Consider the following 26,447-nt stretch of genomic DNA (forward strand, 5'->3'; position numbering starts at 1 on the left):
TGCTCGGATGAAATTAAATAGGTTGTCAAATTCACGAAACGTGGATTTTCCATGCAAAAAGAGTACAGTTATATTTCACGTTAACTGTTTTTTAGGCATGATTGCTGCATGACATAAGACTACGTAATACGAATGTTCACCAACAATTCTACATTTATTTAAGAGGAAATTTTAAATAAGAAGTTGGATTTCAACGCAAAATTAAAAACATGGCGCTGTTTATTTTATATTTGCGAACCGTAGACGTCTTAACACTTAGATCAACTGAGTTTACGTTAATAATGAGAGGTTGTGTTCTCTTTTATTTACCCTTTACCCGTGGCTCCGTCAATGCAGAATAAAAATACCAAAAGTATTTTTATTGACTATGTGTTCTTCCAAACTTATCTCTACATCTAAGCCAAATTTCATCGAGATCCGATCCGTTTAGGCGGTAAACTTTAGCAAACGTCAAACCAGGTAAACTTTCGCATTTATAATATTAGTAAGGTTTCTGTTTCTATAATCTCAAATCACACTAACGTTTCAAAAATCCATGTACCCTTTTGCTTAGCTTTTAACTAGTTATTTATTGTGTTCGTAACACTATAAATGCGGACATAGAAAAGGTTATTCCTTGACCAAATGGAACATGAGTTATAATTCTCGTACCTTCCTTAATACTTGCCCACCGTAAATCATGCAATGGCACATCTGCCGGCGAAATAGAAAAATAACAATAAATAAAGGGAAAATGCGTCCGTAGCCGGCGACAACACGGGTTAAGCCCAAATACACGAGAAATGGCTACCGATCCTTTTTCTTACTTTTTTCTTGTCAATTTTGTCTTCGCTGACATTTTCTCATATTATTATTTCTGAACTTATAGATTTTTATAGATAAATTACGTCAATTTTATGACTAAAAGTCAGCTTTTAAAGTAAATGGAAAGAAAAATCTTACTCTTTATGATAATAACTTAGGTGTATCATATTGTTTATTAACTAGTAAATATTATAAACACTAAACTTGGTCAGTTATGAGTAATCTTTGTTATAAAAGGAGTTCTTTTCATAAAGTGGATAGTTTTATTTTCAATATAGAGCTTGTAAGCGTCATTTCAGTGCGTCCCCGCGTTCGGTGCATCACAATCATCACCCTGCGCCATTGTATATTGACAGTACGTGTCCCGAATGCAGCATCGTTTTCCGGGATTTTGTAGCTATTTTTATTCAGCAATCGATCGATCCCCGTTCGGCCGGATCGACCCCGCGTCGGCGGTTGAAGGGTTATCAGCCCGTGTAATTGGTTAGTTACGATTCATTACTGTTCACTGTATGTGATTTTCACTATTTTAATACTTAGGATTTTACAAAAGTGAGGATTTTTCAAAACCAAAATTACCAATATTTATTACTTTCCGAAATTCTCGAAATAGTTTTTTTTTTAATTCAATTGAAGAAGACTAAGGGCAGAATAATGATATGACGAAACTTAAACACTTCGCGTTGTTAGAATTTTAATGGAATTTGGAGTTCTACGTGAACTTGTCATCTAAGACGTTGTTACATATTTAAATGTCGTTTTAGTAATTAGGCTGATAGTTTATTAATTTAAAAAGTTATAAACTAAATAATCACATATAGGTGCTTTGCAATCCGTCAGATCATAATCAGTACATATAAAATTAAATGTAACAATAAATTAACTGCGTTCTTTTAAAATAAAAGCATCCTTTTCTTTGTTATTGGTCTCAGTTAAACTAGTCGATGAATCGATGGCTCTCGTGAGGAGAGGCTCGGCCACAAAGGGCGGTAATTCTTCATTAGAGTCGGCGGGTTCCGGTCAAGTGCTGCCCCCGGGGGTTGGTAATCAACGCTTGCAACTTGTATTATTTTTGAGGGAAGACTACGCCGTTTGGAAGAAATCCAATTGGAATGGTAAAACTATTTTGTACAGTTCAAACGAATATGTTTATTGTTGGATAATAAAGTGCAATAAATTTCGTTGTTAAGAACGATATTTTAGGCGCACCTATCGTTATTCTGTTAGGTAATTTAAATCGTATTGGGTCAAATATCAAAATTATTTTCAATAATTTTAGACCAAGTAAAATCTTGCCATTCATCCATATATGTACAATAAAATAATATCGCATTAAAGTAACTTCTAATAGACAATCTTATAAAAAGATATCAAACTGTTTCGACACTTATTTAAGTCGTAACCGGTCAAGTTTCTGCCGACCCTCCTATTAGGAGTTGGTGAGTTTTATTTAATTTCGCCTTGTGAAAATATCGACCCCCATGTTGGCAGAGTGTCCGCTTGTCGGAAAGGGCAAATACCCGCAAATTATTGCTTTTTCTGCCAAAATACAGCCGAAGATGTTTGATTAGTCAACATTGACGCCGTGGTTTCTAAATGTATTGATAGGGGAAGTATATGGAACAAATTTAAATGTAGTTTAGCATTCGTTTTTTTATTATTAAAGAGCTAAATAATACATACATGCAATGTACGGTACGGACATAGATAAAATTTTTCTGAAAAAAAAAAATCGTGCATTTAACGGATTATTTTCTAAAATCCACTTTTGTCTTTAGTAATAAATTATCATAGCTTTTATTTTCTCAAACTTTTATTATCTTAAAGTATTAAAGTAAAATAAATGTTATTTTAACAATTTAAAACATTGGCTTCTGGAAACATCTATTAATATCTTTATTAACTTCATAACGCCTTTCTAAATTATCGTCATAATGACGACTTAAGGGTAATGCCACACTGCAGACGGTAATGACAAAATTATACCGAGTCTTAGTCGCCGTCATAAAAATTTGTTCCCAACTTAGGGTCGATGGAAAGAAATAAATGCTTTGATCGCAGTTTGTTTCTACTTATAAAAGTAAATTTAAACATAACGACTTTTGAAACTAAAATCTCTAGCTATTTAATATTAGGGACTAAAGAGTTGTTGATTTGAGTTATGTTGCAGTAAAATTACAAATACAGACAATGTACAAATGAGTTACTTACAATGAGGAATATGCTTGTACACTTTATTACCAGAAAATATAGATAATTTATATTAATATTTACTTATGAAAAGTTTCATTAAATAAAGACGATAACGCATAATTTAAAAATTATTGTAGTTCCATGCATAAACTGGGAATGATATTTTAAAACCTTTACTGGTTAAAGTTCATTGAGTTTGTTTGAACAAAAATGCCATTTGACCTGTCACTGCAACAACATACATTGCTTGCAAAAATCATAGTCAAAAGCCAAACAATAACAGCCATAACGCATACGTAACAAGGTTTAAAATGCAATGTACATTCTTATCAGTTCACCGTCTACATCTGTCCTGAAATTTTACACTGATAAAAATGTTCACATGGCAGATTTAGGCTGCGGACCATATTTATGCTACGCGATCTCGCGATAGTACCGCCGTGTTCTTTATTACGTTTTAATTCAATAAAACATAGAACATAACGCTTTGAAGATGCCGACATGGAGTTCGTGTCAGGTGGCCATATTTGTTATAATCCGGAGACAAATGGGACGTGGATGTTGCTACTACTGTGATGACTAATGAGCTGTTTAGAATAAATCTAGGATTCTGGACTTGAAATTACAATCTAGATATCTGATGTTGAGATATAAATTACTATTACTTACTTACCTATTGCAAGATATTAAAAAAAAAACATAAACGATAACGTTTTTTACATATGTTCCTAAATTGTAATTTCGCGTTGCAATCAAATTCGTATCATTGCTTCGTCCCTTACAATCTGACAGACGTCAAAATTTAAAATAATCCAGAGTTTAAGCGTGGTCTTATCAATTAAGATGCTGTTAGATTTTTTATGTTGTTTCAGTCGGCCGTAAGTAACCAAAAACAAAACTGACCCAGTTAGCAAATGTCCAAATCTGTATTGAAACGTGATACCATTCGTAACACGAAAAACATTCGTTATAACACTTACGTAAGTTCGTGAGGGTATGAAGGCGAGGCCGCGGAGTTGTAGTCGTGCTTGTCTGTGCGTTTGTCCGTCCGCACCGACGTCACGACACCCCGGTCACGAATCTTGACGACTTCTTGCTGGAATGGTCATTAGTTCACATTTCGCAGTCACTTTCGCTTAAATTATAATTTTTAATGACTACTTAATTCATTACGTTTACTAACTTATTTAGTCATTAATAAGTAGCAGGCGATAGGGTAGGGCGTTGTTGGGCTATCGCCCTGGGCGCTTGACAAAAGGGGGCGCCAATGTCTACAATTATAATGTCTCAAATAGGACTGTTACAAAGCATAGAAAAATGGAGCGCTGTACAAATCCAGCCCAGGGCGCGTGTAGACTAAATCAGGTACTGTCTCTGAGGAAGTGTAGATTACTAACCAATAAAGATTATAAAATCACAATTCTCATAAACATTGGTTAATGAAAACATCATTTTAACCGAAGAGGCTCGTCTCAATAAAGCAGCTACCGTGTCAGACCGTGGCGATGTTATCGCGCAGAGTCAGGTTACCTCGGCACTCCTGACTGCTTTACGACAGGACGCTTCTCTTTGTCCTCTGTTTACAAGAAAGGACTATTGTTTTGGTTTTATTATAAGGATGTCACAGAAGGTTTACTAAGAAAGGAACGTAGACAACAAAATATAGCTAGATATCAATTATTTTATTAATTTAACTCTCATTATCAACTTCTGTTTTTCATATTACAGAGATTTTGCAAGAATGTTATGTCTTCAGCTCTATCTATAATAAGATAACCTCAAATAGTTTCAATATAAACTTGGATCTTCTTTAGATATTGCTCTATAGTTCTATAGATCATTTTTTTTATAGTTGTAAGAGCTTATTATAATTAGTTAAATACTGTACTTAAAATTTCTCCTTTATAAGATACAAGCTGTTTGTTGCGACTTCGTCCACGCCTATGTTATATACCGATAACGTAGCTTTCTAATGGTGCAAGAATTGAAATCGGCCTAGTAGTTTTTGAATTATTACAATAAATACAAATCTTTCCTCTTTACAATATTAGTATAGATATTATGGCTATTTAATTGTAAAATGTTTCTTGTTTCAGGTGCACAGAACAGGCGGACGTCTGCGGGTATGGCCTTGGAATTGTTTGAGCAGCATCAAGGCACTCACATACTCCAGGTCAGTTGAATGTTACATCAAACATTAATCCATCAACCTTGAAGTTTCAATAGCATAATGGTTAAGGGCACTGTTATTCGATTACGTGGGTTCATATTTGTCCTTTTTAATAGATTATATTGTAAGATATATGTCTTTTCATGACTAATTAAAAATTTTGTTTACTTTCGTCACCAAGCATCACAAAGCACAAACGAACTTGACTTTGCCGTTGCCCAATAAACTAACTTCATGCTTTTTATCAACTCAATAGTATGCATACAATAGACCGACACACTAAAGCGCTTGCGAAATATCAATTTAATATTTTTTTTATCGGTTTCACTCGAATTTCATAACGGAATTTAATCGAATGCGTTGTACAGAGTTGTAAAAGGGTTGTCCGAATTACATTGCAATTGAAATGTTAGTTATTGAACGAGTCAATTTATTTTTGCGTCACAAAACTTGTCTATAGCCTTGCGGATAATAAGATATTGTTGAAGAATCAAATAAAAATAGGTTTGTTGATATTCGTGTATATTAAAATCAAGTTTTGGAATCCCGAATGATATTGTCTAAATGTTATGCTACTTTTATAACTAAGTTCTCTACTTAATTAAAGTAAGGTATTCGAATATGTATCGTGAGGTTTTAATAAATCATTGATATCATCGACGATTCAAGCTGTTTCTCCATCGATAAGTAAGTTACGACTAAGTTATTTCACTGGTTAACTTGAATAGTAATTTAACGCACCATTGTAAAATGAAATCTATTCCAGTGTACAACAAAGAGTTAGTAGAGTCATTGTTACATCAAAAGCTATTAAATTAGTTTTTTTTTTCATTGTAAAATCTGATGTTCAAGGACAAATCGACTTCGCAAGCATCAGCGTTAACCTAAATGGCGGTTGAATACTAAAAAATCGATTATACCATTCGATCACGTAAATTATCATTTTGTGCAATCGATTCTCAGTCTTTGTATTACTGTGGCCGCCGTGGTTTTCTATTCTGTGGCGTGAAAATACCTCAGTACGTGATTCCCGCTCTTATTGTGTGTATAGTTTTTCTGATCTCATCAAATTTAGGCGATTGTATTTACGGGACAAGTTGTACGTTTTGATGGAAAAAATAAGGACGCGCATGAAGGAACGCTACAAAAGGTCGCTGTGTGCGAATAATGTGTTTATGTTGGTTTGATAAAAACTGTCGAGACTGATGCCGACGTCGATAGCTGTGGGAACTCTTGTATTACGAATTATGTACTACAACTGTACTAAAAAATAAACGTTATTTACAACACTTACTGACCTCATTTGCAGCTAAATTTATCCTGTAGAATTTCGCACTTTGATTCGGTAATTAATGGGTGTACATATTATTTTTACTAGGTAGCTTTTTTTATTTTAAATGTAAAAGGTGTATATGTATGTAATTGCCATTATGTATGTGCTCTTACTTAGATTGTAATAACCTTTTATTTTCTTAGTAATAATTTCGTAGATTAAACATCTTAAATTTTGTAAAACATATTTTCATTTGACGATAACAAAAAGTAAAAAAACATCGCAAACTGGTTTTTATTTTACTCTCTTGTGACCGAGTTTATATTTCTTATTGCAACGAAAATGAATTATACATGGATGTAATTCACTAGATGTGGCACTACGTTCTGAGGATCCTTCCTCCATATTACTATCTCTACAAAAAGAACGATGATATTGTTTTTACGAATGTTTGGGCTAACTTTTGTTTGGGAAAACTAACGATTAATAAGTGTTTATAAAAACCTTCATACTTTAAAACAACGATGTCAAATAAATCTCAAAACCATAACACGTCATATTGGGATATGTTTATAATGAATTATTGTGAAAATCAATCTATAAAACAAATTTTAAAATCATCATAAAACTAATTTTACATGCCACTTCTAGTAATAATAGGTACATTCGTGATTGAATTGTTTTGTTTGTGTAACTTTTTACTGTCGGTAGAAAATTGACGCGGGATATGAAGCTATTAGTTTTCCGCTACAAGTAACGTCAGCAGAAAACATTATAAAAATTACCGAAGTTTAACGTAGAATAAAAACGTACTAGCAGATGGAGAAAGCGTCCAACAATCCTTAAAGTTAATTCAAATAATTTTAATTACATTGTATACTGCAATAGTATGTTATGCAAAAAAGTTTTTACCCGAATGTTGAAATTTAAAAATTAAACGAGTAGTACTTTACTTACATACCATACACCGTAACAAAATTATATATAAAACAAAAAATAGTAGTAAATTTTTTGCTAATTTACTAATATTTCTGTCACCATTTCAACTAAGCGCTAGGTTTGTGCAAGGATATAGTTTACGACAAAAGTCGAATGGCGGGATTCGAACCCTCGACCATGTGATTGGAAATCCATACCCCCTAGCCATTAGGCTTTTAGCGTTTTAATAATGATTTTTACATTAAATAATAATTGTTAAAAATTATACTTTTAATTTTATTAATCTGCCAACCCTATCAGACATGAAAAGAACTAAATCGTAAGCACAGTTTTTGCTCAATGGATTATTCTTTTTTTTAATTTCACGACTATTACCTGACGCCCCATTGATCTTGAACTTCAAACATCTGTATTCATTTTGATGTCATCTCGTGATTTGATTTTAACTGTTTTTCATAAGTAATTTCTTACTAAAGTTGTTATCAAGATAATGTTCATGAAGGAATAGGTTAAGAGAATTCACACAAAATAACAACGATTTGATAGACATTTTCTTTTTAATCGTTAAAAGAGTTAATAAAAAACATACAGACGAATTGAGAATCTCCGTATTTTACGAAGTCGGTTAAAAAGACGACTCACCGATCAGACACACCATAACCTTTCACATACATGATTTAAACTTCATCTATCTTGCTGACTTCTTCATTCAACTGTTATATTTCTTGTTTTCTTTCTTAACTTCTATTTTTTGTCCACAGTCTCTCGACGGGTTCGCGCTCTCAGTGGCAGCGGACGGGAGATTTCTGTACATATCTGAAACTGTCTCAATATATTTAGGATTATCACAAGTAAGTACAACATTTTTAATAATGTTACCTCTACTCTTATAGTGCAGGACATAATTGTTATAGACCACATGCCTCGTAAGTTAATATTAGTTTAGCCTTGTATTCCGAAACTTACAATCATATAAAATTTCCAAGCAATGCATGTTTATACTGCTTGTTTATACTCGTAATGTTAGTATCATAAGGAATACAAATAGAATGCAACAACATAACTCACACTCGTAACCCAGAAGGATAGGTAGAGACTACGAACCATTTGACTCCGTTTCAAATATCAACATAATCTTGTAAAACTGTATCACAGTTAACTAAACGCCTACATTTTGTAGGCGTAAAATCTAAGCAGAGTGCAGTCCATTGAAGCACGCTCGAAGTTTCACATGGCATTATACGATTTAATCAGAAATTTTCGGCGCTGGATAGACATCCGGTGTAATGGTGTGATCGTAGATAAAGCTACACGTGTCGCATTATGTCTGTTACGTGGGTAGACGCTTATAAAATGGGCTGGAAAGGGTCTTGTAAATGTTTTGTGTCAACGTGTTTTACGTAAGAAGGTAGAGTGACCATTCATGTTACATAATGAATATATGGAAAGTGTTCCCTTAAAGTGGTAATTTTCATAGTTAATTGCTCATTAATGAGACTTTAAGTGAAGCAGTAAAATTTTGCTAAAAATTATTGGTTTAATTTTATTGGGTCTGTCCCACCACTGGCTGATAGAGGCTCAGATAGCTTAAAAGTGACGTCACTGTCAAATAGAGCACCAAAATCTGATGTTTCCATAAGATATTTTTTACGTTTGATTGTTACCTGACAATTTACAAGAATTGTGGGGCCCATATTATGTAATTCAAGCTTAATCAATTGTCTGTTTACTAACTTCTTTGATCAATAAGTCTTCATTTTGCCAGATTGGAACAATCACTTCGTTGGTTCATTTGAATTTAATAGTGATTACATATCGCATACTTTTGTTTTAAATCAGTTATTGTGCATTGTAGATATCTATTTAAAGAATACCTCGATATTGTCTATCGTCATTTCAAATTCTTCTTCATCATTTTATTTCTACTTTATGGTATTTTTATTGACGCTGTTATGTCCATAAATTATTCCCCTATTTGATGTTAACAAAAAATGTGAAAATAATAAAACATTTTTAGTGCTATTAATTTTTTTTTTTATGAAAATACAGCGAACTTTCACAATTCGAAATTGAAGGTCCGTCTGTCTAGGGTTGCTTAGTGTGAATATACGTTAAAAAAATTTAAAGCCTCAGTTTTAAACTCCAGTATTTTATAAGCTGAAAACAGCGAAGACAGAAAAAACACATGTAAACGAAATTAAACATTACGAAATTAAAGGGAGCCGGGAAAAGATCCGAAAACTGGAAAACTCAAATCCAACATGGCTGGAGGGTGGTGCAAGCGAGACAGGACACAGGGGGAAAGGGACGATGCGATATGCGAGTCACGTCTCGGGCAAGGCGCGCGCGTGATCCTCATCCTAATACGGACATAACCCACACTCCCCCAAACACACACACACCAAAATCTAAACACCTAACACATGAAGTCTCATAAGTCTAATACGTCAGTGTGAGTGAGCATAAAATACATATAAACTTCCTGGTAAATAACCTAAGATACAACTTTCTTATAAGCGAGCCTCGAAACGCTCCTATATTAAATTCTCTTACTGGCAATTTTTTCGGAGCCAGTCTGATGTCGACAAAAGGAATCATATTTTCTCGGAAAATTCCTACCTTACTTTTTTATACTGACATGTTTTTGCTTTCTCGACAAAATTATTTATCGCTACGAACTTTCTTGGAACTGATGTAGAAATAATTAAATAACATTTTCTTAACTGGTTTATTCAAAGCTTTTGTCAGTTTTCAGATTTGATTGATTTCAATACATTTCAAACTTAACTCTCACAAAAGTCTATAGTTTTGATTATAACAAAAAGCACAGTTAGAATTAACGCTAGTCGCACTTGGGACCTCAAGAGCCCAAATTCATTAACAATCGAGAAAATTATCATTTTCACACTAAAGACAGTCTTGTCGAAGCATAAATAAAGTGGACATGATCAATGACGCCGCTTAACATACATGAGGTAATATCAAATCAACTGCCAACATCTTAAAATTTGTGAGCCATCAATCGGCGAATCGGTAAACACCATAAAATCCATACCATCTTTCCCAGAAGCGACCACCATAACTTCACCATTGTTTGTAGACATTCACATGCGCTTCGCCGCTGCGGATACGCGCGCATTGAATCTTTAATAAGGTCCCACAATTATATTTGATAAATTTATTTAAAGCTACATTTGCATACCGTGAAAGGTTCAACGTGAAAGTCGCCTGGCAACAAATTGAAAATCGATCGAAAATTTCAGCCTTGATCAGAAATTGTAACTATATCGTAGACGCCTGAAATAAACACAACGGAAATTCCAAGTCGTTAGACCGATACTACTTACTACACACGTATATGTATGTACTAATTTATGACGTCATAATATCTTAATAGTTATCTAGTGTTGCTTACGATAGTGAAGGCATTTTATTAAATCATCATTTATATTGCTATAAAGGGCTTGGTTTCTCTAACCGTATTGCTTCAATTGATGTTCGTAATAACAAAATTAAATATGGAATCCGTTTTCAAAGAATTCAGATTTATAAGAAAATCAATCGCAGTTGTCGCAATAGCTTCTTCCATTGTTCTCTTGGTTTCCTCGTCGCAACCGAGTTTTATTGGTATTTCTATGAAGCCACCTGCTATGCGATGTCTGATAACAGCCCGTTCATTCATAACGATGACTGAGTACGTGACGGCCCAGCTTAATTACACTAGGCCTCCGCAGCATTGACCGTCCAAAATATCAAGCAACTCTGATCATTATTGTATTCTACTAAGGATGGATATAGCATGCATGTTACTAAGATTGTTATGATTTGTTAGTTTGTTGACTATAGGAACATTTCCGTGGTTGAAAATTTTATTTTGGAAGTGGTATTACATTACTCTGTTATAAAACTTTGTTGACAGGTTATGGTGGTCTGACAACACTTATAATTCATTCATCCGTTTACTTAGTTCTTGTTAATAGAATTATTATTTCTAACATGATCTATCTTTTCCAGGTAGAGATGACTGGTAGCAGCATATTTGATTACGTTCACCAAAGCGACCATGCGGAGATCGCGGAGCAGCTCGGTCTATCCCTGGCCGGCAGGGGCGGCGGGGCCGGCCTGAATAGTCCAGCCTCAGGCAGCGAGGAGGGAAGTCAACATGGTACCAACAATCCTGATGGTAAGTGTTATATGACACTTCAAAATAAAATAAAAGAGATTTACCTCAATATATCTAGACCAAAATTCTGATCCTCGATCACTAGCAACTGAGAATTGTAGTTTAAAGTGGACCAATGAGAATATCTTTGATCATCTTGGATAAAAATAAATGTAATTATGTTTTTGCTATTTTAATTCTTCAGTTCTTATCTGTTTCGTTAAAACAATACGATTTCAAAAGAAAGCAAAATGTCAATGAATAAAATATGCACCCAGCCATCGTAAATACTTTGTCCCAACAAGGTTAGATATATCAATCGTTTGTTGACCCACAACAATTACATTTTCCCTGTACTGTTAATTTAAATGTATTCAAGTCTCATTTATGTATGCAATTTATTCCTTCAAAGATTGTTTTGCTTGATTACTTATAGAATCTTACTGTAACTGTAAATCTCTTAAGATTAAAGGAACTTTTATTAGAACTCCAAAATGATTACGAAGAATGCTCAAGTAACGGTTTTAAGACCATGAATAAAATAGCTGTGGAAAAGATAAAAGATAGAAAAGAAATGAAGAAGATATCTTTATTTACTGGATAAAAGATTCCATAAGTCGAAGTTAAGCATTAACCGTTACGCGTTCTGAATGCCACTTCTAAAAAAGAAAACAAAACAAACCGTACATTTCAAATGAAAGTTGAAAAACAACAAAAAAAATTGTTATAAATTCAATTAAAGTTTCCTCATTTCCAGTTCAGTTTCTATTTTTATCAGCGACAATATCGATCCCAAACCTTGGTACAACGAATCGTTGAATGAGGCCTGTAATAGTATACCAAATTTAAATTAGATTATAGTGACTTCACGGCGTATTTTACTTTATGAAACGGTCAATGGGGAGTCACAGCATACTTTTATACTATTGATTAATATTTCACATCGCTCTAGGAATCAGATTAAGTTTATTGAAACTTGGGCGCCATTCTCTGGCCAATTCTCAACAGATGGACTTAAGGGAGTCGAATTGTAAGGTGTTATTACATCAGAAATCATGCTGGTCCCATTAAAACTTTGTGATTGACAAAAAGTAATTTGAAATGACGGTAAATTTAAAAGTACTTTAACAGTTCTTATCACGGAATGGCAACAGAATTTGGACGTCATTTTTCTGGAGATTTTATTTCGTGAGGTAAATTTGATTTCCTTTTTATTGATTACTAGCTACTCGCGACTTTATTCGCGTGATATTAAAAAATAATAATAAAGTATAACCAATGTTAATCACTAATAACATAGCTTTTTAATGGTGAAAGAATTTTTGATATCGCCCCAGTAGTTTTTGAGTTATTTCAACACAAAAAAATACAAAACTTTCCTCTTTATAATATTACTATAGATGTGTTAAAAATATTTGATATTTTTTTAATTCTTTATTTATTCGTACATTGCCAAAGTTAGATCTTGGTTTATTGAATCTGATGTTTTTATAAGTTAAAGTGTAATCCAAGTTGGTCTATAAAAAACTTGAATGTTATTTTCTACATGCGGTTGTTTGACCCAGATATTTGATGCATTTCTTTTCAAACCGGAATTATTTCATAATATTCTAAGAGAAACTTGAGTTGTTCACTTACGCTTTTGTTCTAGAACTTTCCTTGACATTTTGTTATTATAATAAACCGTGTATACCTTTTGTCTTTTATCTGTATTAACACAATTTGAGTAAATTAAAAAGTCCAATTTTCCTTCATTGCCTTTAACAACATTTAAAACGTATGGAAACGTATAAAATCTAAAAACATAACCTCAAAGGATCAAACTCTTAAGACTACTATCATTTATTTTAAAAATATTAAACTGAAGTTAACCTTTTAGAAATGATCACTTTTTAATTCACTTTTTTGTGACATAAACAAACACATTTCTAACTCTCCATACAATCTTTATATGACTTTTTTTCTCGTAACGGATGTCAGTTACAATCAAGACCTTGAATTCAATTTACGTCCGTGATATGTTGAAAAAAAATGTTAGATGGAGTAAAAAATCAATCAGGAATCGATGTGACAGCAGGTCATTGTAATCTGACTGGCGTGGTTAAAGGGACTTCAGAACAGAGGCGCGCGGACAACCGCATATTACGTACCATAAAATGATTGAGGTCCGTGTGATTATGTTAGTTGATTTTAAAGTCAGCGGTTCTCAACCCTAAGCTTAAAGTACAGACTAAGCAAAAACAATATACAGGGTGTTTAGGAAAAACGTGAACAATGGACTACCACAGATTCCTTGGCCGAAAATATGACATTTGACCTAGCTTATCTTTACCCAAAGTTACTTCGTTTGGGCGCTAGAGGCCTCTAAAGTTTGCTATTTATTTTTTAATTTTTTGCAAATATCTTGAAAATCAGTAGACAAATTTTATTCGCATTAATACATGCTCTTTGTTTGTTAAACTGCACATTTTTGTGGAGCAAACCTTTGTCATCATCTATTCGATTAAGGAATCTGTTGTAGTCCATTGTACACATCTTTCCCTGACAACTTGGAGTACAGAATTCCAATTTTCTTTCAAACACTGTCTCAGTCTTTAAATTACTTAAATAAATATCAATAAATTTAATTCAAGAAATCACACCAAGACACTGTCTTAGTAACTATTTTTCGTCTATGATGATATTATCGTTAATGTAAAAAAGAATTATATAAAAAAATGTCTGCAATAAAATCATGTATATAAAAACATTTTGTCTTTTTAAATGACTCCATTGTTTCATTACTCATTAAATCGGTTAATTTATTAAAGTGTACGTGAACATGACAGTGGCAATAAATAAATCTACAAGCGTCATTCGATTTCGGCTTCAAAATAAAAGTTATACTGCAGAATTCAATGTCACCTTCAAAAATAAAACTGAAGGTCACTTAGAGGTTTTAAAGTTGGACGGACAGCTATACTTATTTAGACTATAGGATATCCGTCAGTTAACGACTATGAGTAATACTTAAGTTGAAAGTTTATTGATGAATTAAAGGTACTTCAAAAGTTTAAGTTTCAATGATTTTTCCCAGTATTACGTAGCTAAATAAAAATCAATTAAGCCGTGATGTTGATCTTTTGGTACCTAACGCTGGGCCCATGAATCTTTTAATTACCTGCTCACTCGACCAATCAATCACTTCTTCATAGTTTAATTTGAAATGATTACTCGCTTTTTTACTCTTGCGTGAAAGGAATTTTGTTGCGATTAGATTTTAAACAGCCATTTAATTTTACATTTAAATTAAATATACTCTTGTCATGGGTCATGGGTGTAGCCAGAGAGGGAAGGACTCAAAAATTGTAAAAATTAAATCAAAATACTAAAGTGCCTACAATGCCTAGACACATAAATAACTCAAAAGAGATTTGTAAGTTGTTCATTAAAATACTGTACCACATATTATTATTTTCTTTAGAAAAAAAAAGTTATTTTACTACTTGCCCCTTCATCATTACCTGCGCGCTCTCGAGAATATCGACTGACGAAACTCATGTCACTTAAAGAATAATTTATAACAAAACATAAGGATGCAAAAAATGTTTTGAAAATACACGAGCAATCAAATTTACTCTTTCAATCTAAATTACCTAGTCATTTCCAATATAAAGTTCTCAACAATGATTGATTTACTTCGAATTGTTCATTCTGTGCACGATTGTCAACTAAATAAATGATTTATGCTTTTTATGACTTTCGGATTTGTTCATTTTTAATTCTGTTGTCATATGTTTCTTATTGTTCACAGTGTCAGCACAAATGACTCTGGCTGCAAGTGGGGTGTTATTCCGAGGCATGGATAGAGCCTTCTGCGTCCGGATGAAGAGCACGCTCACTAAACGCGGCTGCCATTTCAAGTCCTCTGGATACAGGGTAAGGATACCAATATTTTATCCTACTGCAGATTCACGCTTTTGATTTGAAGTCTAACGAATATGGACCTTTATAGTACAGATATGAATTTATGATATCTAAAATGTATTTTTCGTAATCTACTTAAAGCCGGCTACACAGCTTCAGTACAAACTGAACAGTCGTACTGTACAGTTAAAATAAACGCGTTTAGATGATATAGGATTTCTAGATCTGGGAAAATATTACATACTCATACACTTGCAATGTAAGAGTTTGGAAATTTGTGGACATTTTATTTCTTATCTAGATTTTAGACTGAGATTTAAATGGACCTTGAATTTTCATATATAGGTTGCAAGAAACCAGGAAGGCGAATCTACCAGAAACACAGAGAGTGGGAATTGGCGGGTGGGTATCAAATGCAGAAAGATTGAAATTATCTGTCACAGAAATTTCTAGCATTTTACTCCATGTTTGTGTTTTAATACATAAAATTTACCGAAATAATCGTGTAAAAACACCTGCCTCAAATTATGTACTAAGGAAATTAGAAAATACGATTGTTTTCGCAAATTAAGATTTTTTAAGCGAATAAGTAAATATGATTGTAATAGGCAAAGACTTTTTTGTTTTCATTCATATTATCAGTACTACAAGTAACAAAGTGCTAGTTAATTCATTATTTCGCGATGTAATAGAGATATCGGGAGTAACTTGCGAATAAATAATTGAGGTTTTATCCTGGGAAGATCACAAATATCATGGGCGAGTTATTGCAACGCGGGGTGCCCCAAGGCAATCTCTATGGCCCATAATTTTTGCCTTAACTCGGTGCTACAACATAAAATGTGATCATATCTCAACATGAAAATGTCTTAGTAGGTGCGTAAAATTGTTCTTAATAGATTGTTTCCGGGGTGAAAATTTAGCTTTTATTTCATAAACGTTTGTGGACATTTTTATGTTGTGAAGTGAATTTATATATTGATTTGTTACATTTATTGTTATTACTTTTTTCATATGTGATTTATATTTAAATAGCTGTAGCTTGTGACTTCGTCCACGTGAGATTAAAAAATATAGCCTATGTTACTCACAGATAAATTACTATTCTAATGGCGAAAGAATTTTTGATATCGGCCCAGTAGTTTTTACGTGAATCGAATACATACAAAAATACAAATCTTTCCTCTTGTTGGCGACTTCGGCCGCGTGCAAATAAAAAATATATGCATGTTACTCACATACAAATTACCTTTCTAAAGGTGAAAGAATTTTTTTTAAAATCAGTCCAGTAGTTTCTGTGTTATCTCAATATATATAATACAAAAATATAAAAATACAAATACATTCCTCTTTATCATAATAGTATAGATATAGAGGTGGTACAAAGGAAGAGGAAGACCGAAGAAAGTATGGATGGATTGTGTGAAAGAGGATATGCTTAAGAAAGGAGTGGATTCAGATATGACGGCTGATAGAGATGTATGGAAGAGCAGCACATACTGTGCCGACCCTCCGTAAGGGATAAGGGCAAGTGGATGATGATGACATAGAGGTAGTATGGATGTACGATTAAAATTATATTTACGTATGTACTCTTGTAAATTAAATAATACATTTTCTAAGACATGTATATTATTTATAAGTTAAAAATAATGTTAATTAAAACAAAATACTATATTAGAATAAAGCGAAGTATTTTAAAATGGTATTGTAAAAAACTAATTTGAAATCTGTATGGAAACCATATACCAATTACGTTAGTGTTGTTTAATATACGGATATTACAATAACATTAGCATTTAATTTTAATTCAAATAAATCAGTGAAACGGATTTTCCTATGAAGTCGTAATTCGCTTTATCTATATCTTAATTGCTTGAATTTCGACTTGTACAATTAGTAACATTAATTACTTACCGAACACAAGCAACGCCGCGGGCAAGTATTTTATTGCCCAAATTCAGTGGTCCTCGAGTTTGTTACCTGAATTTTCAGTACGTGCTTTTCGGAATTAACGTTGAACATGTACTATTAAAGTAATTTATGTTCTAAAAGTTTTGATCAAGCTTTAGTGCTTTAAAGTTTGAGAGCACGTGCCTCCTCACCAATAATAACCGATTGTCGTAGATTTTTTTAACCTGTAGTATAAAATCTTTTTGTTCATAAAAGTACTTACTAATAAACAGGGAAAATATTGTGAGAGTTATCAATGAAGAGAGTAAACTGATTTTTTTGTGACTGAATGGCCACTGTTTACATCGAAGAGGCATTTACAGATTCACCGAGCTTGCGATGGCCCAGTGCAGATGGCGCTTAGCCTAAACCTCGTTTATGAGTAACTAAGCTCGAAGGCTCTCTCAGGGTTCTCGGCACGAGCTGTTACTTCGTTATTATTATCGGATTGGTAAAGAACTGATATTTCGAGTGAAAAAAAAAAATCTTTTATATCAGTGTTAATAGGAGAAGCGACAAACAGAGCATAGAATTGCCTTAAATAATTGATCTGACGATGTTAGAGGTACCGCAGATGCGTTGCCGGCCTTCGCCACCACAGATCGTGTAGGACACAGAGTAATGTCTCAAACTTCACTCGTTGAATCCCTATTACTTTAATTTTTTAATTTGTGAACTCCTTATTTTATTTCCAACCTTAGTACATCATCACAGGATCTTCTATTGACCCCAGAGGGCCACCATTTAAAGAATAATAGGTCTAATGCTTTATATTTTAAAGATCTTTCTTTTTTTTCCAGGTGGTGCTCATGCTATGTCGTCTACGGCCGCAGTACACGTTCTCCCACAGCCGCAAGTCTCCACCAGCGCTGCTGGGCATGGTCGCCCTAGCTATTGCTCTACCACCGCCCTCAGTACACGAGATAAGACTGGAATCAGATATGTTCGTGACGAGGATTAACTTCGACTTCCGAATAGCACATTGTGAACCCAGGTAATACAATTATCAATTACTAGTTTACTTACCGATAACTTAGCTTTTTTATGGTGAGAGAAATCGGTCTAGTAATTTTTGAGTTATGTTAGTACATACAAAAATCCAAATTTCCAAATTAATAAGATAAAATAAGAAGTATAGATGATAGAGTATAGACTTATCATTATAGAAGGTGATTACCATAACAGATTCTGGTAGATATTTCTTTTGGATTTTCTTAGGTTTCGACTTTATTGTTATGTTACCATCACCAATATTCAACAGACCCAATACAAGTATCACTTCATTCGAAACCAATAAAGTTTTTTTTTTATTCAGCATTTAAACTTTTATCAATCTCTCCAATGTCATCAATAGTCATGTAGAGTCATTTATCTAATGTTATTTTTCTTTTACTTACGATAAATTCAATTACAATTTTTGTTTCATTCTCAGCAGGGTATCAGAGCTGCTGGGCTACACCGCCGAGGAACTGACGGGGAAAAATCTTTACGCGCTCTGCCACGGTGAAGACGCTAACAAATTAAGAAAATGCCATGTAGATTGTAAGTTGTAGTATTTATTCTACGATAAGCATTTCGTTTATTTAATAAGAGATAAATCCTAAAATATTTAAAATGTTATATGCCACTTGATCGTCCCCTGAAGTCGCAAGGACTTCGTACTCTTATTGCTCCTATAAAACTTCAATAAAACCGATTAATCATCGATTGTTCTCAACAATCATTGTATCGATCGTCCACCCATGACCCAATACGCGTAGTGAAATCCTTTGCCAGTATATGTCGCAACGGACAATTTGTATTCAGTCTGAGGCATATAGAAATCCATGTCAAGTCGACTAGCGGTCGATTGAGGTGCGTTAGAAGGAAAATTTACGACTCTGTCCAGTTTTGAGGGTAACTTTTGGGTGCGAAATGATTTCTAATGATCCTAGTAATTTTCTTATCCGCATTCTTTGGTTTGGACCTTCACTTTAACCACAAAGACAGTTAAGTATGGTAATTTAAAATAAATTGTTTCTTTTTGGTTTGTGATGTGTTATTCGATTTTTATTGTTCCATTATGTAGAGTTTCTTCCAATAAATTTGGGTATTCGATGTAATTTTTTCTTGGGAAAAAATTGAATGTAAAATGTTGTTCACATCGTTGTCCAAGCTCAATATAGTTCCTGATGTTTTTATCTCTTATGTATTCATCAAAGGAATACAATTTAGGTTGACGCCATGCGCCGTCTCATATGTGTTGTGATTTGAATAATAATTCTTTTACTGTCATTTTAGTTTCCTTTCCTTCGGCTTACTCGTGGGAAAAGTAATTCGTCCTGCATAGCTTTATCTTGTGTCTATTTTATTTTCCATGATAGCTTACTTTTTCCTTGAACATTTGACTGTGTAATATAAACTTTATTGTCCTAAATAAAGTAATGGCTTTAAAATTACTTAATACACGTAGGAAAAATGTGTTGATTCAATTATTTAAAGCAAATTCAAAATAAATACGTGCAAGGAACTTACAAAATAAATTATAAAACTGCATAAAACGAAGGACTGACGTTTGACAGTGGTAGTGCCCGCTTTGACATCTTAGCACGAATGGGCCGGCACGCCCGGTGTAATACCACGACCACACAGAAGACAGGCGTGAAATGGAAGCAATTCCGTGTTTTGTCTGATGAGTGTGGTGCCGGAGGCCTAATTTAAGTCCCTTTCTCTTTACCACCCTTTTCTTATAAGAAGAGGTTGGGAAGAGGAAGTGGATTTGACGGCGGAGGAGATGCATAGGAAGGGGGAAATATCCTCTTTATGTGCGTCTCCTCCTCCGTCGTATAAGGGTAGGCAACGCATCTACAATTGCGGATGTCTATGGGCAGCGGTCGCTACGCCATTTTGGCGGTTTCAGGTGGCCGCTTGCTCGTTTGCCACCTTATGTTATAAAAAAAAAAAAAATGCAACGGTGCTGTCACCGTTCGCGCCAAGCCGAAACAAGATGGCCGCCGCTTGCGTACACGAATCACGAGCGAGTTAACGTCATAGTTTTTTTCTCTAGCACCAAAACCGTTGATAGCTTTACGAGACGATTAATTTGAATTTAAAATACACACTGTCTCTGCAGATGCCGGTCAAATGTGGACAATCCGGGTGTAGAATATCAATTGTTTGAATTTCCATAAAAGTCCAGGCGTTTGTTAGAAAGCGGGTAATTTGGTTACAACTACATACGCGGACAGGATTTCTGATGTAGCCAGCGACATAACTGACCGCCTGATATTTAAATTTAGTATATAAGGCTATAAAATTGAATTCTTATGTCTGGGACTTCCGACACTTTAAGATGCCGCTGAGTGTAGAATTATAAATGTTTCTTAGAACTAGATTATCAGTCGAGAGTCGAGAACGACAGCTGCCGTTTATAACTCATGCTTTTGTAAATAACAGTTCTATGTGTCTATTCGTCATCACAATATCCGTTGATGCGAATACAAAAGTTAAACAAAAGGTAATAAAAGCGCCAACACTATTAAGTCTCATTAAAATGGCTCGTAGTTTGACATTAGCACATTACTGGCACTTTTGCATTCTTTTAATATTGTGCACTTGTATAAAATGTACAAACAACATTGACTAATTACTTGGCAACGTATCGTAAAGTTATGGTTGACGTCATTAACGTCTAATTCCATACTTCTTTTTTGTAATCAGCTTATAGTATCTGCTTATTAAATGATGATATTGGATTAATTAATGATTCACGTAAGACAATCCTTCAATTCTTAGCCTTCATTAGTATTTTATTAGGATATTTCAGTGCCTGTTATCCGTATTTGGTAATCTTTAACTACTGTAAGACAAGAATATATGTCCTCAAGTGTTATGGCAAATTCCACGGTTATACAGTTTGACGTTATAACGACGTTCATATGTAAATATGTAGTTATATTGGAAGTGCATACCATAGTTATACACGCAATTGTCTGAATCTATATAAACTTGAACAATTACGTAGTAATCAGCTATAGTGGACCACAACAATGATGCCTCACAAATGGCGCCTTTTTCACTTGTTGGACGAGGTCCAACCGCGGTTATAACTCCAGCCGACAATAAACAATACGACAACAAAACCAAAAACCGTCTCGTCGCTAATGACTCACGTAGCACAATACACGTGTCGTTCACATTGTTTCTGTTTGCGGTTAATTGTAAATGTGCTGATCGACTGGACTGTATTCACAATACATAAGTAGGAGTAAAAATTCTTCCCATGCAAGCCTTGTAATTCGCACGTAAGAAGTTTCATAGAGTAATACGTGGTTGTTTGCAGTTCCCGTTTGATTATAGAATTATTTATGTAATTGAAAGAATAAGATAATTTAAAGGTTCATTCATTCATTCATTTTTTTAATTCAAAATCATTTTCAAAAACTTCGTTATTACATGAATATCATACACAAATTCAAGACAAGTTTGTTTGCTACTTTGAATAGCAATTAAATACATTCCTATCAATGTGTCCCCAGCTTTACATATCGGTTTAGGCTTATCGTATTAATTGTATAGAACAATATGAATAATATCGTCATCAAACATCAATTTAGGCTACTAATTCAAGGTCGGGATTAGAAGGCTTTGGGTCACCGCGGTTGCAGACCATTTTAAGATGCACCAACTTGGGCTGGTCGATGACCAATAACTGACGTAACTCAAACACCTGTCAGATTGTTTTCGCGAGTAAATTGTTGATAGTTACTATTTAAAGCAACGAACTTAACTGAATTAAAAATTGAAGGTCAGACTGCTATGAAGATACAACTACGTCCTTTAAAAGTTGAGTTTACTAGTCAAGTCTAAAGTTAGTCAACTAATTTAAAAAGTTGTATTATTTTTCAGGTCAGGTCTTACCGTTCATGCGGCGCTATCGCTGATAGTCTAGTAAACGTTATTGATATTTAAATTGTTTTGTTACAGTAATGAATAAGGGCCAAGTGTTGACGCACTATTATCGACTGATGAACAAGCTGGGCGGCTACACCTGGATGCAGACGTGTGCCACCGTCGTCTGCTCCTCCAAGAACGCTGAGGAACAGAACATTATCTGTGTGAACTACGTCATCAGGTGAGGAACCATTTTAACAAGACTACGTCGGTAACACGATTAATTTCTTCCAAAAACTGTCTTTAGTCATAGTTGTTTAAAACCGTTTTTCTTTTATTTCCAGTGGCCGAGAGTATCCCAACACCGTTATGGATTGCTGTCAATTAGAAGAAAGCGTACAAGGAGTGAAGCGCGAAGAAACGATAGGAGATCCCGATAACGGACCGCCTGATGCTGACACGCCCGGAGCACCGCCGCCGCCCACCAGACACACAACCGAGCGCAACGAAGCCCCGAACAACTCTGACTCCGCTTCAACAGTACCACCAACTTCGGATGTGACACATCTAACGAGGCTTAGCGACACACAACCATTACCGCTGCACACTAACACAGAAAGAACATCACCGATGCCTGCTAGAAGACTGAAAAAACGAAAGCATACCACTGATTGCGAAGAAGATACAGAAAGAGACGAAGAGAGGCGGAAGAGCAACTCTAATCCCAGCACAGCCATATCACCCGCCGACATGAGTAAAACAAACTTAGCGATACCAGAAGGTGGGGGCGACGCAACTTCAGTTAGGGATTTAGAGAATGCTATGTCTAAACATTTGCCATCAGTAGCTTTAGATGGAAAGGAAATATCACACCGACCTACTGACTTCTCTACGGATGCTCTACTAAAGCAACAACAGCAGAAATCCACTATACAGTGGATAGGGACACAGAATCATCACTTGAACCACCTCAATAGACAGATACCTGGCAATCACACGCCAAACCCTGCATCAGCGTTGTTGAGACAACTCTACGCGAACAGGGAAAGTGTAATTCGCAGTAACTTCTTAGGAGATGGAAGAGGTGGGGGATATTATTCCAGTGATGGCCAAACGGGACCACTGCCGACGCCGCCCGGTAGCGAAGGGTCCGGTTATGGTGAACAACTCGGACACAAAACTACTGAAATTGGATCTCTGGCTTATACAAGCTATGGGGATTACCATTCCGCGATGACCCCACCCGGATCTGTTTCACCAAGAGATAAACAGCAATACGCGATATCTTACGATAACAGTGCCTACTCTGATGCACTAAGACATTCTTATTTAGGCGAAGCTCCATTACCGTTGAAGCCACAAGCATATTCTGCAGTGCCCGGTGCATTGGATTATGCGTCGCCTTTGGATCAATCTCAATTTTTCCATCCACCATCATCATTCCATCTCTATCATCCTCAGGCGCATGCCGCACATCCGTCTCACTCTCACCAATCAGCGGATAAAACAGCACCACCAAATACAAATTGGTACTCGTCTGGGTCATAGCCATATAGATAATAAATATTGAGATACAAAACGTTTGCCAAAAATGTAAGGCGTTGATTCAAATGTTTGATTCATATTTATTGTTACTGACGACTTTTTTGTTATCGTTTATGTTTACGATGTCTGAAAATGTTTTTATAATTTAACTAAAACAAAGTTATGAGTTTTATGTTGCAAAATGAACAGGGGTGTTAATAAAGTTATTAACAACTGTACGTTCTTATAGACAAATGCCATCCATCTATTGTTTTTATATTTTGTGTGCCAAGTGGTGCTGGGTTGCCATTCGGCTTGATCGGATAACGTGCAATTAATTATCTTATGATCGTGAAAATTGGTATGTTATATTGCTGAATATTCACAGTGGAATATAAACATTTTTTGTCACTGGCAACTTCACGATGATTATGACAAATGGGGGGAATTTTGCAACCTATGCAAGGAATGTTTGAAAGGAAAATGTTTATTGTACTGAAATAAACACGATGTAATGTCTTTTTTTATAACACAAAAAACAAGAGCTAATTATAGCTTGTTGCATATCAATTATTTTTAAATTTAAGCTTTCTGTAAATTATTGTACAATTTCATGACTGTTTTTAGGATTAATGTCTTGAATTCTGTAAATTTTAGGAATTAAGTATTGTATATTATTTTTACTATTTGAATATAGAATTTCATTGTATATAACATTGTTAGAATAACGGCCACATTTTTTGTCAAGGCTCAAAGACTTTTTTGTTACATTTGTTTTTTTTTAATTAAATATTTTAATTATAATATTCTGAATTAAAATAAGAATTGTAAATTATTATTAATACGAAATCTATCGAAGCCTCTCTAAGGAAATTCGAGTGTACATACATAAAAATTATGTATTACAAAGACGCCATTTTGTATTGGAAAATTAATATTAATACTCAGATAAATTAATTAAATATCGTGGTTTTCGAACGAATTATTTTATCAAACAATTTGAATTAGTAAGTACAATTTCCTGAAAGTTGGGAGTTTCTAGTGTGACTATAATTTTGAGTTTTTTGATGATTTTGTCGCACAGTGGAATAGTTCTTGGGCCTCCATAGACAGATTCATCTAATAAATGTTTTTTCTTGATATACTTTGTATGAGTTAATACAGTAGAACCTCGATAAGTTAAAGTCCAAGGGAAACTCAAAATATTTTGAGTTATAGAGGTTTTGAGTTATCAAGAGTCTAGGTTGTAGAGGTTCTACTATACATACTTTATAACGTAAAATTGATCTTATATCGATCTATCTATGGAGGTCCAAGAAATATTCCACTGTGCGCCGTATAAATGCAGTTTATTGTATGTCACCGCGGAATCTCATAACACATTATAAAGAAACATGTATCTGAGGATTAACCGCGAATATTGTGAGAATGTATTTGTAACTTTATGTACATGATATTGGTTCATTTTTCGACCACTAGGGGCGCTGCACAAATCTTATATGAGGATAATGTTACAAAAACAATCTCGGGAATATTCGCAACTGTTTCTTAAAGATTGAAGAAATTGCTGTTTTTGTGTGGTATATTTACACTCGCAGTCTTGATCAAAGATTTCATTGTTAATTTTTCATGACAAATTAATACATAAAAAAATAAATACTCAAATCATTCCATTTGATGTAATTTGATATGAAAATGTGTAATTTTATAATAGTTAAACGTTTAGGTATTTACAATATTAATTAAATAATGTATTCTATTTACTGTGCAATACAAGTGAATGTTTTGTTTTCTAAAAGCTTCGTTAATGTATACTAAATTTAAGGAATTATAATTAAAAAAAAATGTAATAAACCTGTAATTAATATTGGGATTAGGCTTGTATCGCGAATATCCGACATTTACTTTTTTTTATCTTGAAATGATTTTTCAATTCAACATTTTTTTTATGTTTTTAATCGATCAAACGAAAAATGAAAGAAAATTTATTTCTCCGAATAAAATAATTAAGAAATTTTCATTGAAAAACTTTTATTTATCAATACTTTTATTTTCGTACAAGAAATAAGTAAGAGCAGTCTAACAGTGGTAGAGTCCGCTTTAACATCGCACGAATGGGTCGGCTCGCCCGGTGTAATACCACGACCACACAGAAAACTGGCGTGAAGCGGAGACAATTCCGCGTTTCGTCTGATAAGGTTGGTGCCGGAGGCCTAATTTTAGTCCCTTTCCCTTTCCACACTTTTCTTAAGAGGACAGGATGGGAAGGAAAAGTGGATTTGACGGTGGAAAGACGCATAGGAAGGTGAAATGTCCTCTTTAGGTGCGTCTTTTTATTAAGGCTTAACAACTGATATTTAAAAGCAATTTTTATTCTTATAAAAGTAAGTTCACTCCATGAAAACCGAGGTATATGACACCCACAGCTGTCTTCAATACAAGATGAACGATAGATGCGTTGTCAGCCGAAGGAAATGACTTTTTGAGGTAAGTACTGGTTTAGAAATACCACCGTGAATATTTAATTTTGGTGTATTTTAGTGTGAAAAGCCGAATAAATGCAGGTTGGATGAAATGGCGACAGGTAACTGGTAAGACTCCATCCAGATCCAGATCCAAGAATGCCTCTTAAGCTTGAGGGACAGATCTAC

General features: G+C 34.3%; 1 protein-coding gene across 9 annotated transcripts in view; it reads left to right on the forward strand.

Moving 5' to 3' along the window:
• The window catches only part of LOC106104251 (protein trachealess), a 144,144-nt gene extending 118,383 nt beyond the window's left edge, over positions 1-25,761 (forward strand). For 8 of the 9 annotated variants that reach the window (XM_013284236.1, XM_013284237.1, XM_013284235.1 and 5 more), the window contains 8 exons: positions 5,094-5,170; positions 8,141-8,230; positions 11,394-11,562; positions 15,335-15,459; positions 18,201-18,394; positions 18,833-18,942; positions 22,366-22,513; positions 22,617-25,761. In XM_013284236.1, coding sequence (XP_013139690.1) covers positions 5,094-5,170; positions 8,141-8,230; positions 11,394-11,562; positions 15,335-15,459; positions 18,201-18,394; positions 18,833-18,942; positions 22,366-22,513; positions 22,617-23,820 — 2,117 coding nt within the window. In that variant the 3' untranslated portion in view covers positions 23,821-25,761. The remainder of the gene's footprint in view (positions 1-5,093; positions 5,171-8,140; positions 8,231-11,393; positions 11,563-15,334; positions 15,460-18,200; positions 18,395-18,832; positions 18,943-22,365; positions 22,514-22,616) is intronic. The other variant, XM_013284244.1, reaches the window with a different exon arrangement.
• The last annotated feature ends 686 nt before the right edge of the window (positions 25,762-26,447 follow it).

This window comes from Papilio polytes, unplaced genomic scaffold (genome assembly GCF_000836215.1).
Source record: "Papilio polytes unplaced genomic scaffold, Ppol_1.0 DF823691.1, whole genome shotgun sequence".
NCBI classification, from domain to species: Eukaryota; Metazoa; Arthropoda; class Insecta; order Lepidoptera; family Papilionidae; genus Papilio; species Papilio polytes.